The 15,528-nt window shown below is 31.9% G+C and overlaps 1 protein-coding gene across 2 annotated transcripts in view; it reads right to left on the reverse strand.

Moving 5' to 3' along the window:
- Positions 1-472: 472 nt before the first annotated feature.
- RTKN2 (rhotekin 2) overlaps positions 473-15,528 on the reverse strand; it is a 63,856-nt gene continuing 48,800 nt past the window's right edge. For both annotated transcript variants that reach the window (XM_011370228.2, XM_011370227.2), the window contains 3 exons: positions 11,047-11,212; positions 6,936-7,043; positions 473-5,656 (listed from right to left, as the gene is read on the reverse strand). In XM_011370228.2, coding sequence (XP_011368530.1) covers positions 5,121-5,656; positions 6,936-7,043; positions 11,047-11,212 — 810 coding nt within the window. In that variant the 3' untranslated portion in view covers positions 473-5,120. The remainder of the gene's footprint in view (positions 5,657-6,935; positions 7,044-11,046; positions 11,213-15,528) is intronic.

Here is a 15,528-nt window from a genome sequence, read left to right on the forward strand (position 1 = left end):
GGTTGAGGGGAGCTTGCACAAAGAAAAGGAGGAGGAAAGATATTTCAGGCAAAGAGAGTACAGTGGGAAAATGATGAGCAAGAAGCTGCACATACTGATGAGGCAACATCCAAAAGATGAGGGCAGCGAGAGTAAATCATAGGTAGGGTGCAGCGCATTGGAGATGGATTGTGATGCTTCCCGTAAGCTGTGGAAAGAGGTCTGGATTTTCATCCTACTAGAACTGGCAGCACATTTTTAAAAATTCTTTTAAAAGTAACTGAAAATATCTGGATGGAGTATATGTATGTATATTGTCTATAGTTTTATATTACATATATAAAACATGTTTTAATACTTGGTATATGTATGTTTATTGTCTATAGTTTTATATTACATATATAAAACATGTTTTAATACTTGAGGTAAGTGAATGGATAATCCTTTTAATACTTTTCTCCCCTTTAATATAAAACAAAAATTGCTACAACTATTTAAGTCAAAATGTTTATTAAGAGGTCTAAATTCAACAAAAATGTATCCATTTGCAAAAACCAAGTTTTCTTGGTTTTCAAACAAAAAAATCTTGTTTCAACTCACAAGAGTATCCATTTTGAACAAGAAAATCTATTTTGAAATATTGAAACATGTTTACAAAATAGCATGTCTATATAAGACTTTTTCAATCTATCTTTCCTTAGTAGTTACATTAAGAATTTACCATATTTCTTTCTCAAAGCAAACTGATATAATTTAAAACACAATTTTCAGCAAGATTTGGAATGGTTTTACCTAACTTTCAAACATGCCAGAATTGGTATTTTTTCCCTATATTCAAATAAATAGAAGTGTTTGTTAATATTTCTGTAATAGTTTAATTTTTGTTAATTGAGCCTTCAGGTATTTTGTTTATCTGAGCTCATTGGTTAGCAGGCCTCTCTTAGAGAAACAGAAGTTTCTTCTAAAATTAAATGTTAAATATTTCTGGTCACACTACAGATTTAAAAATAAAATATTGAAGTAATATAATTGAGCCAAGATTATTCAGCCTCTCCCTCCATCCTCCCCGAGGTGCTCCATGGGAATAAATTAAGTACTGAGAAAGGTGCATTAAAATAAGGAGTCTCCTGGTGGCTAACAGCAACTGAGTATCCCAGGTCCCTAATTTTTTATCAGAGTGACTTAAACCCTGGGGAAATTCTTCATCACTAACCTAAAACTAAGTTTACATCAATGGAGTTGTAAAACAGTATACTGTAAGAAAGACTATATGCAAAAAATTTTAATAACTGTTAGTTATACCCAGGCTATCGAATACTGGTCTCACAGTGACTAGCACCAGCTATTAGGTATGTCTTTATCTGAATAAACTGACTTCACAACACTCTTTACTTCTATCATTGTAGTCCAGTGGGTACCGAAGGAAAAAAGCTAGAAAAAATCTTCATGAATCAGGTCTTTTCATGTACAGAAGTTTTAATCACATGACCTTGGCTTCCTTATCAATGTTTGGTACTTTAAAACCTATATAATCTGTGATATAACATTTTTAAATCTAGAAGCTTGACCCACATTTAATTAAAAAATAAAAAACATAAACAATGCCAATTATACAAGCATGTCATAGAAAATAACACACCTCATCATATTTTCAAATGAAATCTTGTCTTTTAAAAACTCAAAGTAACATCTTTTCTAGTAACTAAGAACACGCATGACCCAAAATAAACTGTTTTTCATATAATTATTATTAGCAATGAAGCAGTTACAACATAAACATGTAAATATTTAAAAATAGTAATTTCTTTGAAATGTAAGTGCAAAAAGTCAGCTCTATCTACATTATAATTTAAGTCTAATAGAACATTGAAGACAACTAGTAGAATACAAATGGTCATCAGTTAAACTATAATTACTGTTCAATAATTCACTTTTTACAAAAACGAGTTTGGATGAATTCTGACCCACAGGACAGATATTTTTACTCTCTTTTTCTCCATGGTACAGCACTCTATCTAGTAAGGCTGTTTCTCATTCATGGTAACACCGGTGATTACATTCAAATTGCATTTAACATAAATTGCAGCAAACTGCCCTATAATTTCATTTTGGACTGAATTAATTTCATGTAGATGGCTGAGGTACTGAACATAAGACTAAAGAAATATTTCACTGCTTAACCTACCATACATGAACTGTCTCTAAATCAAGGCAGCTTCCATTTTTAATAAACAGTACCAGGTAAAATATATTTAGTATGATCCTAAAGGGTAAAGATAAAGCATTTATAATAAATGGATTTAGTTTTCCACATACATGAAAATCCATTTAAAAGAAGTCGGGGAGCACAACAGACAGTTAAGAAGAATTTAATAAAACTCACCAAGAGTTGGCACGCCTAATATTTTGAAAGACTATTTACCTTAGGAGTTATGCATTTATAACAGCAAAATGCCTTCTTTGTCCTTGCAAGATATTTAAACAAAAAGTTCACCATTTTGTAGCAATTAAAAATAATACTGTCTTAATGCTGTTCTAAGTAATTTATATCCCAGAGCTTGAAATGTAAATGCAATTTTCTAACATATTATCTTCAGATCATCAGAATTATCATACCATAAAATCTATTCTTTCTATTATGTTTCTCCAATTATAATATTATCAAGATCTGACAGCTAACTTTCAAGTTTATAGTCTATATATCAAGAAACAAATTAAGAAGACAAACACGGAATGTGAAAATCCAGCTCATAAAAAGCTGAAACATCTTTTATTACATGGCATATTTTTCTCTGTCATAAGCTTCTGGTTTAGGAAATGAGAAAACAAATATTCCTTTTGACAAACTGCTTAGCAAACTGTCTGACTCAGTATTTTTAGTTTTTTTTTTAAACTGTGAAAGGAAAGGAAGGAGCCCCAACTTCGTATCATACATTTTTGGGGGGAACTGAACTAACATTTAATGAGCACAATGTCAAAGGAAGTACAGCAAAAGACTTCAGCCCAATTCCAAAAGCTTTGTAACATACAGTAAGATGGGCCCCCAGAAGCAGCCTGAATAATTTGGTGGGGGAGGTGGTCCTTGGTCAGACTTCACCTTAAATGGTTCTAGAGAGAACCTTGTTTCTGAAACAGCCTTGTTTCAGAGTGCCCCGCTGAAGGTGCAACTGCTAGGTAATTTCCCTATGAATAAATTCTTTTCCCTGTACAACTTAAATCCTTCTTGATATAATATGCATAAGGAGAAATGACAAGAATATAATCTGGAAGTTTTAACACTGGTTTGTTATAAGGAAGGCTTCAACTAAAAAAAAAAAAAAATGCTTAGATGCCAGTTTCAGAAACAACTTTGCCTACAGCATATTCTAGTTTAATAATTTAATGACAATGACAGTCACAAATGCTGTCAAAAACAGCAGTGAGGTTTAAAAAATAAAAATTTGAGCAACAATATCTTTTACATTTTTAATATGTCATTTACTGAATTGGCAATCATAACAGAAATTTACAGTTAGAAAAAATTAATCCTACCTTTTTAGGTTTTCATACATGTGATTGTTTCTAAATTGTATCAGGCAAGCATATAGGGTTTCCTTCTCATCAAATACTAGGTCTATCCTGATGTCCCCAGTCACAAGAGACCTTTTGTATCATTGCTCCCTCGAGTCCCAATTCTTACTAGAGTCCTGGGCAAACACAAAAGTAACCTGGCAGTTACATCATTCTATAATAAATTAGGCTCTACTATCTAAAAATAATGAAAGGCTTCATTTAAATTAATGTTATTTTTTTGGTCAAGTGTTCATTTTACTTTGTAATAATGTAGTTCTGATCCAAATAGAGTTCTTACGGGCTTTAAAAAGATCTCTAGAGATTATACACAGGGCAGTAATTTCTTATTTCTTGCAATGACACTGAGGCTTCACTGTGATTTGAGATTCTTAGTGCAGTTGCTGACACCTTATGGAAACTTTTATTTGAAAATTCTGATTAAATCTGTAAAACTGTTCAGCTCTTGTTTACAAAGAAGCATTATTATAAAAAATGGATTTGTTGTTGTTGTTGTTCCTTTAAGATATTCAATCTCTTGCTATTTATTCCTTACTTGATTTCATAATTCTGTTTGGGTCACTATGATTAGTTGCTATGGAAATTATCTCCTATGGAAATGATTCCAATGTCATTATTGTAGAAATATGACTTTTAATGAGTAATAGCAATAGCAGACATCAACCCTTACCAGAAAAAGGAAATCTAAAAATTTTAAAAAGGATTAATTCTGAAAATTATACCCAAGGCCCACTTTTCTGATATTTTTGAATCAGCCATCTGCTTTTTAAATAAGTATTAAATGAATTTTAAGGTGTTAATCAGCTACTCACTTCCCCAAATTCCAATGTCACAATGGAAATTAGCACCATGCATAGGAAAATGAGAGTGAAGAACATTTCATTTACCTAATAAATGTTATGCTTCATTTAAGAGTTAATGTCTACAGGATTTCAGGGTTCATCAAGGAAACAACTTTGAATAGCACAATACAAATTTCCTTTAAAGATGAGGAATTTAATATTCCAAAATTTATCCCAGGAATTTAAAGGTCAGTGAGTTAACTAGTGAGTTAAACAATAGATGAGAGTCAGCGAACTATTATTAAATGAAAATTCTAGAATGCTATGAAGAAATTTTGGGGGGTGATTCTATAATTTGTGGTTTGAATAAAACTTTTGAAACATTCCATTAGTATTAAAATTCTCACAGTGAGAATATGGCTCATATTTAACACATTTTAAATTACTAGACAGTCTCTCCCCAAAGAAATTTTAATGCTTTCTTCTGCCTAGTGCTTGTTCACTGCCTGGTACTAATATAGAAATAACTTAACCTCTCTAACAATTAGGATATTGTCTAGAAATTGCCCCTTGCATACTGCAGGGGAAATCATTTATATTCTAAAAATCAGAAGTAAAAGAGAAATTCCTTTCTTCATTATAAAATATTTTTATTCCTAATAGCTTAATTATTGATGTAAATAACTATATTATTTACCTACATAATTTCATATTACCACATCTATAGTGCTTCTGAATCAAGCCTCACAGTTATAGATTTTGTTAAATGTTTTATACATTAAGAGTTTTCTATCCTTGTGCTTGCAACCATGATCTAGGGTCCAAAATGTCTTTGATAGATTTCTGCCTTGGAGATGGCACTGGCTTGGCTTCAAAATTGGTTTTAGTGTCTGTGTGTTCACCATCGGTTAAACTATTTTTCCTGGCAGGAAGGAGTTTTCGAGGAGCAGCCACTGGTTTCTGTAAGTGATGCATTAGGGTTGACAATTTGGCATCCAAAGGCGAGGTCTGAGATACACCTGTTTTTTCCGAGTTGTCCTTAACCAATTGATCTCTGTTGCTCTGTGTTATTAAGCTGAATGGAGCTTTATCAGAAGGAGGAAGGGGAGCTCGTCTCTTTTTACCTTTCCCATCATGTAACTGCTTGCTTGCAGAAGACAATGTATTTTTCTGGATGACCACTTGATGATTACCATCAAATAGTGTGGCCCAAGGAGGTGGTGAGGATTCTTCATGCTGACCAATAAGGAACTGTCCATTAGTCTCTTCAATTTTTTTTTGTATTATATCAGTTAAACTTTCAAGTTTTATAGGTGAATCAATACCTGTAACAATTTTAAGGAAAAAATTCAAAACAGTATATATTTCACTTAAGTGATTATTTTCTAAATAAATATGCTATCTATAACAGTCATCAAAAACAGACTAGGATAAATAAGCAAGTGAATTTTTCTTTTTACAAGCATTTATTTGTAAAAATAATCATATCAATAATAACCAAAACCTAAGGAGATCATGCTCTGTATACTGCATGCGCACACATGTACATATGCGTAAACATGTGTATACCTAAGTAAATGAGTAAAACCCAGCTTTCAAAGGAGTGGAGTTACATCACGTTTTTTTAAAATTCTATAGATTCAGTAATTATTAAATAACTTTCTTAGGATTTAAAATCTATTCTGACTACTAGGAAAGAATGGATTCTAATTTTATAAAAGCCTAATAAGTAAATTGAGATAAATATCTGGACTACTATACTACTCTCTCCTGTAGACCTGAAAAGTCTCTGTTAATAGGGTAAAAATAACAAAACCAGAACGCGGAGAAATAGAGTAAAGCCCTGATACCATTTTGGTGATAAGAATGCTGGGTGAAATTTTCCTTGGCAAAAATAAGAAAACAGAGATAAATATTTATTAAATGAATAGCTGGTATTTTAAAATATGCAAACTCAAATGTATCATTTTTAATCTAACATTGAAAAGTACACATGAGTGCAGGGACATTGGTGGCAAAATAAATCAGAATTTGGTATTGACTTGTGCTTGTTCACAATGCTGTTCAATGAGGCAATCCTACAAAGACAACTAAATATCCTTCCAAGTGTGAGAAAATGGAAGGAATATTAATGAGTCCAGGACTTTAAAATTTTCCAAAGTATTAAACTTAACCAATTTTTTTGGCCTGAGATGAAAGCTTTATTAATATTCATTTATCAACATTACTTTCAAGCAAATTTAATAAAATATAGAAAAAAATTACTGAACATGATTACATTTCAGAATCCGCAAGTTTACATTTTCAGAATTTTCATCAGCTACTTGGCTAATATTTATTTTCAGTGCACCCTTATTCATTTTGAAGCCTTAACATTTCTGTTTGATCTTAAGCATTCAAACTAAGAAAAATGTGTATTCATTAATTTTGTATTAATTCATCTATTAAACATGAGTTCCTTAGTCTAAAATCATAGTCTTTTTTCATTCATTTTGACTGTGCCTTGAAAATTTTAGCATTTTAATGTCAATAGAATAAGCTGCTTGAGTATGGACAATGTTGTTTTTGTTACCCTGCAGCTTAGAAAAGACAAACCCCACTTACTCATATCATGGTAGACTGAAGTCGCCTCTTTTGTCAAGAACAAAGGTGGTTTCCGTGGTGACATAATCTCAATTTTCATAAGTTCTTCACAACAATGCTTCCATTGGCCTAAGCAAGATAGAAAAAGGCAAGCTAGTTTAAAACATAAATGTGGGAACATATATTTCATTTCCAATACATATTGGCACATTTTTCACTTTGAAAAATAACAGTGAGTTTATAAAGCATTACCTTAAAGAAGCCACAGAAACCGATTACTAGTCATAATTTCAAGATCCAAGTCTTGGCATGAAAGTAATCTATTTTAAAAATAAAGTTCTATGCACAGATATACAGCTAAGATCTCTAAGCTATTAAATACTGTATTATTTCACTAAATGGCCAATAAGTAAAATTTCTATTCATGGAATAAGTTTGTATAAGCTCTTCTTTTAAATATTAAATTAAAATGTCCAGTATTTAGACAGTTGAATGGTAAAACTGTTTTTCTACTACTTAGGAGGAAGTAGAAAAACAAATAAGGAGTGGAGGTTCTCAAAAATGATTTTAACTTTGAAAATTCTAATTAAGAAATAAAAATTGGTTATTAACAGTCACCGCTTCAAGATATTATCATGCTTTTGAAAACTCATATAACTTTAGAAAATCACTGTACTTTCTTTAAGTAAAAAGTATATAAAAGCCTATTACTATAAAGACAGAACACTCAAAATTCTAACTGAATTTAATTTATCTTAGGAAGGACACGTTAAATAAAGCCACTGGGCATTTAGAATAAAAAAGTACTCTAGAATAAGTTGTTTCGATTATTAAATTAAACTTTAAAAGTGTGGACAACATTAATTTTTCTTTAAATTATGCTTTACTATTTTCATCTTAAAATAAAATTCTCAAATTTATTTCTTCTGAGTGAACATAAATAAACCTAACTTTTCCATATTTATCATGCACCTGCATGCTGGATAACTATGTGAGAAGCCATGTGTCTATATATTTATATTATAAAAGTTTAAGTTATTGAGGTTCGCCATTCTTAAATTCTATTTTACATCAGTAGAAAAGGAAATGTAAATACACATGTGCCTTTTTAGACTGATTTATAATCTGTATTTCTTTTCCTTTTATTATAGTCTCAATCTCTATATTCAATATCCAAGTTAGTTATTTTTTGTGGCTTAAAACTAAAGACAATTCATGTTCAGTCGAATTATTCATGTTTGTTGTTTTAAGTCTAATATACAGTCACAGTAATATGGTAATATATGCACAAATTTTACATATGCCATCTTAAATAGTTAAACAACATAAAAAAACCTTTTAGTATGTTTTATTACAATATTAAATACAGAATATTATAAAAATTTCAAAATAACCCAAATAGCAACTCATAAAGGGAATAAAATCTTGAGTTTGAAGCTTCAAAGGTTGCTCTGCAGAATTTAAATCTAGTAGGATCTGAGATCTGATAACTTATTCCTCCCCTCTACTTCCTTTTTTAGGTAAATATATAAAAGCCAGCTTTTCCTTTTTGGGAGCAGAAAAAAAGGCCATATCTAATGGAAAAATAATGAAACACTTTAAACTAGCAAACATTTCTCTGTCAAATTATAAAGTGCAGTATTTTCTCTATATTGTCAGATGAAAGCTTTTGATGGTTAAACTGGTAGCAGAATACTAATCATGCTGAAAATTGGAATATAAAGTCACATTATCCTATATGTTTCTGAAGTCAGAGGTACAAAAAATGTGATATGTTCACTGGTCAAAATTTTACGATTGAAACATTTTACCAGTGAACAAATTAGGATGCAGAGTTATACGTGCTACCAATATGCTAACATAAAAATAAAGACCCAGTGTGAAATACTAAATGAATGTTTTATTCACATAAAATCTATATACTGAAGATGCTGCCCACAGTATTTATTGTTATAATATTCCCAATCAAAATAATCTGTTATGCTAAACTGCATAACATGTAACACAATATTTACATTATTAAATATTTGAAAAAAATTTATTTTTGACCCACCGCTCCTAGCTCTCCCCTTTTTGAGCATCCAGAGCAAAGTGTCATCCCCCTTTTAAATGTTTATCAGCTTTCCAATATCAAAAATTAACTATTATATCTCCCTCGCCTCCCAACCTCCACTCCTCAGGCTGTTCTTCCACAGGCTAAACAGACCTAGTTCCATTAATGTTTTCTCACAATTTCTAATGATCTCACCCTCCTCACTTTGTACTCTTAAGCAGAGTCAAATAATTGAAATTTGCTCTCTATATTAAATTACTCTTATTTGTTCTTCCCTGAATATCTACCTTCTACTTTGTTCTACACATTGTATTTCAGCTAAGATCCCAAGAGGCTGCCCTTATCACTAGGAAGGTGAAAACTTTAAGTGCAAGTCAATCTCTAGGATAGTATAAACACTTCCATCTTTGCTTCATATCTCTATACACAATGAATTCTAAAGTGCAAACTTAATATAATTTATACTTTAAAAATTAGATAGGCAGATTTTATCCTAAAAGCATTAAGTACTAAAGAAATAGCCAGATTTGAGAACACTGTTGTCATCACTTTCTTATTACTTTGACAGTACAAAAATGCCATGAGATTCTTATCCCTCCAACTTCCCTTTTAGCATGAAAATTATTTTACATAATCTGCAGAATGAAAACAGATCATCTAGTAATAGTTGATATCCAGATTATAATACCCTGGCATTTTTACCTCCTTTTACCCCTCCTTCCTGTTTTTATGTACATAAAAATTATAAAATACCAGAATCATTTCTAAAAATAATATAGCCTTTTGTAAGACAGACTCTCTAAATCAGAGCAGTTGGAAAAGCAGTTAAAATTTTAGCTGTGATCAGCAAACAAAAGGAAGTTGTTTTTTAAGCAACACCTAAGATCAGCTGAAATTTTAAAAGGAAAAAATGTAGTGCACAATGATAAGCATGGAACAAATATTTAAACATCTATTGAGTGCCTAGGAATAGTACTTAAGGAAAACACGTCCTAAAGAATCCAGAAAGACCAGAGAGGGAGTCCTCTGGTTCCCTGCAGCAAACCAGACACCTCTTCGAGCCTTGATTTTCTCTTCTTTAGAGCAGAAGGAAATAATTTCTACATCACTGGGTTGTTATGAGAAATAAATGAAGCCATATGGTATGTGGAAGGTAATCAATAAATTCAGTTCCCTTTTTGCCCCCTCCCTAACCATCACTATATCTGACCAGGCCATGGGTCAGAGTAGGTTGATAAAACTTAATCCTAGGAATGCAGACATTAACTTTCATAGAGTTCCCCCAAACAGCTTATAAGAAGTCCTAAAATGTCTCTAGGGTTATTTCTAGGAGTTGCAAAAGTACCTGTCTATTGCTTGGAAATGTCTCTACTTTGTAATTCTATAGAAACAGGAGGCTTAATTTGATTAGAAACAGTCATTATCAATAGTCTACGTTTTCAACACATATTTTCAGTATTTTCCTGTTGATAAAATTCCTCCTTAAATTGAGAACATTAGAGCCTCAAATATTTTATCTACTGGAACTCTATTACATTATTGTCACATTGTTTTTATAATTCATGCCATTGGACTGTGTTATTCAAAGAGAAAAACCATAACCATGGTTTAAAAAAAAATCTCTTTGGATGATGTCCATGATGATATTATAATGAATCTGGAGTTAACAGAAGGTTACAGAAAATATGAGCCTCCTTCTGAATATTTCAATATTTTAGGATCTATCCCCTAGACAAGTTTTTTATTCCTCAAGTGGCTTCTTATCCCTTTGATCAAACATACTGCCTAAAGTAGTTAAAACCTAATATTCTGAGAAAATGTGGTCTAGTTGTTTTAGGGACCAGAGGAACTTACAGTAAGAGGTGGGGATACTAGGAATTCAAAGTTGTGCTATACTATAGCCAGGCACTGGGGAGAAGCTGAGAGAAAAGCATCACTACGTTGGTGATATATCGCCGTTTTATTCAAGAGCATAAAAACTTGATGCAAACTATAAGATTGCAATTTTAATATTTAGATTGCTCTATGCATCCTTTTGTGCTATGAATATACTACTAGAAAATCCAAACGTCAGCTTACTAAGATCAAAGAAATGCTGCCAGAAGGCTTCCATCCACTTCTGAAGGTCTTCTTTATTTTCAGCTGCAAAAATATGCGTTATAGCCTGTCCAGCTGCAGGGTTGATGATGGAGAAATTATGGATTCTTGTCTTGGCATTCTTATCCATTGCCCGAATTCTGGTTTCCTAAATATTAAGACCAAAATTGGTGTTTTACAAGAGAATATTTCTGTAGTGATCAAATGTTTTATTGCTTAGCTATCACATTTACACCACGTGCAATTAAATCTTATTGCTGATCATTTGAAATTTAAAATATGTAATTTTGAGAATTTTCAATATTTAAACTCAAATCTAAAAGGTTTTTTAAAAAATGCTTTATATTAAAAATACTAGATGTTTCAAAATATGTTACATATCGCATTTATGTTAAATTACATGAGATTAAAACATAACCTGTTTTGATCTCTCAGTTTAAGTAGGAGTTTGCTGTCTTTTTTATATACATCTTAAAATTTGCAATAAAACAAGTACAGCATGTCATAACTGTAGTGTGAATTATGTTAACTATATTTTCAACAGTAATAAAATAGGAGAATCAGTAAGGTATGTTTCTTATTCTAATATTCATGTATAATATACAGTGTTATCAGTTAAAGCAGTAAAACCATAACTTAGTATTTACTGCAGCAAAACAGGTTTTCCTCATTAACATTTATTACATATATAATATTCATTTACAAAGCCCATAGCCAAAGATCTATAAAGTAATATAACCCTCATAATGGTAAAAATTATTTTTTCAAATGCTGAATGCAAGACTAGAACAAAGGCAGTGCTTTCATTCATGTTGATAGTCTAAATCTTTTTTTCTGAGTGTACAAAGTATGACATTGTAGTGATACTTATCGTGTCTACGTGTAGAAGAGAAAAATCTATTCACAAGTCACACACAGGCACTGTGATGCCACATGACAAGCTAGCAAATACATGTAGTTTCCAAGGAATCTGTGGAGAAAAGTCTAGAATAGAACTATCTATCAAACAAAGACAGGGACTTGGATGCCCAGATAATGACTGATACTACATTATTCTAGAGCAGTTCTGTCTATTAGACATACAATGTGAGCCACATATGTAATTTAAGGTTTTCAAGCAACCACATTAAAAAAAAAGTAAAATAAAAACGGTGAAAAATTATGTAATGATTATTACATTATTTAAAAAGAATGTATTTTACAAAACATATCCAAAATATTCAAATACTGGATAAAGATTTTTTTGGAGATATTTTACATTCTCTTTTCATATCAAATTTCCAAAATCCAGTCTATCTTATACTTTATGGCATATCTCAATTCAGATCAGTAACATTTTAAGAGCCTTACAGCCATTGATGCCTAGTGGCTACTCTAGTAGAGCAGTTCTAGAGGAGTAAGGCTAAGCCTGCTGTAATGTGTGCAGAACAATATCTGGCTGATTAAGAATGAGAAGAATGCTTGAGTGTGTTGAGTGCAGAGTGAAGAAAGACTGTATGTAGAGTCAAGCACCAAAACTAACATACTCATATAATGATGTCTATGTGGTCGTTATAGAAGTAGCAGAGTTAGAATGAAAATCTTTCCATCCTCTGAAAAATGGGCAGGTGAACACCATATATACTACATATGAAGTTCTTTTCTGAAGGAATTCTTATTCACATATCATGAAGAAAAAAATGTATGCTGTACATTTTTTTAGTAGCGACATAACTTGGCAACTTTGGGGCATCACAAAATATAAGGATTGGTAATCATCTTAGAGATAGCCTATCCTGTCGTTTTAAAAATATAGGAATGAGTTCAGAGGATTATGATAGACTAAAGGCCAGCACTGTAATTTTATCACAATAGGCTCTTTTTACGCTCTTATGCATTAATAAACTTTGTGAATTAACTCTTTTAAGTAATTATATTTTAAAAATGCTACCCTGGGGTGGCTCCATAGTGTGGCTGTTAGCACATCTGCTTTACACGCAGAAGGTCCTGGGTTCGCACCCCAAGTGTAGCCATGGACCATACCCCGGGTGCACCAGGCCCAGGGTGCACACCGCGATTGTGTGGGAGGAGACGCCCCACCTTTAGAAATCCATTTCTTAAGGGGAAACAGCAACATCCATAGGTCAGGGGTGGAAGTGAGGGGCGGGGCGGATTAAAGAAGGGGAAAAAAATACTACCCTAAGTGGCATCTTAGAGCCTGAAAATCCATGTAACCAATTCCTTTAAGTTTAAAGCTTATTATCACCAGCAGAGAATGATTTCACTCTTGGAAGACTGTGTGATATGCTTTTCTATCAGAGTAATTGAAGGCTGACTCAGTGAGGGGCAAAGGGAACCCTCTATTGCTGTTGGCACTCAAAAAACATTCCCAAACAATAAAATACAAAGTATTCTTCATATTTTGCTGAAATTGTTGCTGAAATTGTACTTTACTCCACCCAAATCCATTTTAACACAAATTTCTGACTACCTTTTGTATATAGGATTAAAATAGATGCAACTTTTAAATAAGAAAAGTGTGATTTTGATAGATGAGTATGTACATTTTTAATAACACCAAGATATCATTTCAAATGAAAAGAGGTATGTAGAAAATCTGATGAACTGAATCATTTATATCCTTCTAAGAAAATACAATGCAATAATATATACTGCTTACTCCATTAACTCTGGTAACCAAAAACTACCACTAATTTTTTTCAAACACGAGGTTTTTAGAAGGTAAAAATGAAACACAGAATAGATTATGGAATATGGAATTAACTTCTATATTTTATCACCCAAAATAATTTAACTAATGGAAAATTTCTTAAACCAAAAGGCTGAATGTCAAAGAAAAAATGATTAAATAGTTTCTGGTAATGTCAGAAAGCTCATGCAAGCTGTTTTTCATTGTAGGCAAAGTATCAAAAACAGTGCTCAGGACTTTACTTCTCAAACAAGGAATGAATTAGAAAACACAAGGTGAATTTCAAGACTATTACTGTTATAGGCTCACAAAATGTAGAGATGATGGAAGTATCTTTCCTCTTAGCATAATACGAAAGGAAAGAATTTGAGTATGTTTGCCCACACTGTTTCTACAACCTGAAATACTGCCTGGCACCCACTAAGTGACTGAAAAGTATTTAATGAATAAAAGAATGAGAAAGAAAAAGAACTCAGATAACGATAAAGTTTTATACTGATAGACTGAGATCCTAGAAAGAATCTCTAATCCAACTCTAATTTACAGATGAGGAAACTTATGTTCTGAAATAAGTGTTCTATCCAAGGTCAGAGTTTCCTATCTTGCTTTTGATAATCACAAACCTTTTAGTTGACTTAGGAGGCTTTACAGTTACTTTTATTGATTTGTGGATAGATATGAGATTATTTCACTGTGAAATTTTAATCCTTGCTGGCTCAACATTTGTCAATCAGCACATACTGAACTGCAACCTCACTGCATGAGATGGTAGGTAACTAGAGAAGGCCAACTGAAGTCAATAAAAATATAATCTGAGAAACCAATATTGCAACAAAAGATAATTAATGCTGAAGTTAAAGGCAAGTTTCTTTTAAGTTGTTCATTATTTTTAATTAAAACTACTTCAACCTTTCTATTTCTGTGGTAATGGAAAATGACTAAATCAGGACAGATTTAGGAATTGTTTTACTTTACCTTTGACTACTTTACCTTTGACTTTAAAAAAATCTTCTATGTACTCAGATTATGGTCTGTAAATACTCTTTCCTACTAAAAAGAATCAGAGCTTTTTAGAGAAATGGCTGACTCCCAGCCTGGACCAGGAAATGTACAGGATTATTCTGGAATATCTTGTCCTACCAGAATAGGTATTCAAAGATTACCAGGGTTGTATCAAATGGACCAACTTGAAGAAGCTTCCAGTAGCCAAAAATGGGACAATCTGAATACCAATAATAACAGTGGTAATGGACTGATGCATGAAATGTCTTTAAATCCATAAATTCATAATAATATTTAAAAACTATAACTCATTAGTCACCTTTGAAGGATGCTAGGAAACCACCTTCACTGTTTTGGTAACTAAGCCATCATCTTGTCTTTCCTATAAGAACTGTACCTCAACCAAATCGGTGATAAAGTAGAGGTATCTCTGCTAACAAATGAAGAAATTTAAAATATCACCTGTTTGCAATCCCTAATAAAATAAATCTAAGCAAAGTTCATCAGTGAATATTAATATGACCTAGACATGTTATTATTATTTTTTAATAACTTTGTATTTTCTTCAATTATAGTTGACATATTATATTATTTTCAGTGTACAACACAGTGATTAGACATTTATATAACTTACGAAGTGATCACCCCAATAAATCTAGTACCCAGACATACTATATGCCTCCTGATAAAAGTAAACAATATTTCCTACTACATATTCTTACTAACCAATTAACAAACCTATATCTGATCCAAAAATAGAAAGAAAAAAAAAA

This window comes from Pteropus vampyrus, unplaced genomic scaffold (genome assembly GCF_000151845.1).
Source record: "Pteropus vampyrus isolate Shadow unplaced genomic scaffold, Pvam_2.0 Scaffold165, whole genome shotgun sequence".
In the NCBI taxonomy this organism is placed as follows: domain Eukaryota; kingdom Metazoa; phylum Chordata; class Mammalia; order Chiroptera; family Pteropodidae; genus Pteropus; species Pteropus vampyrus.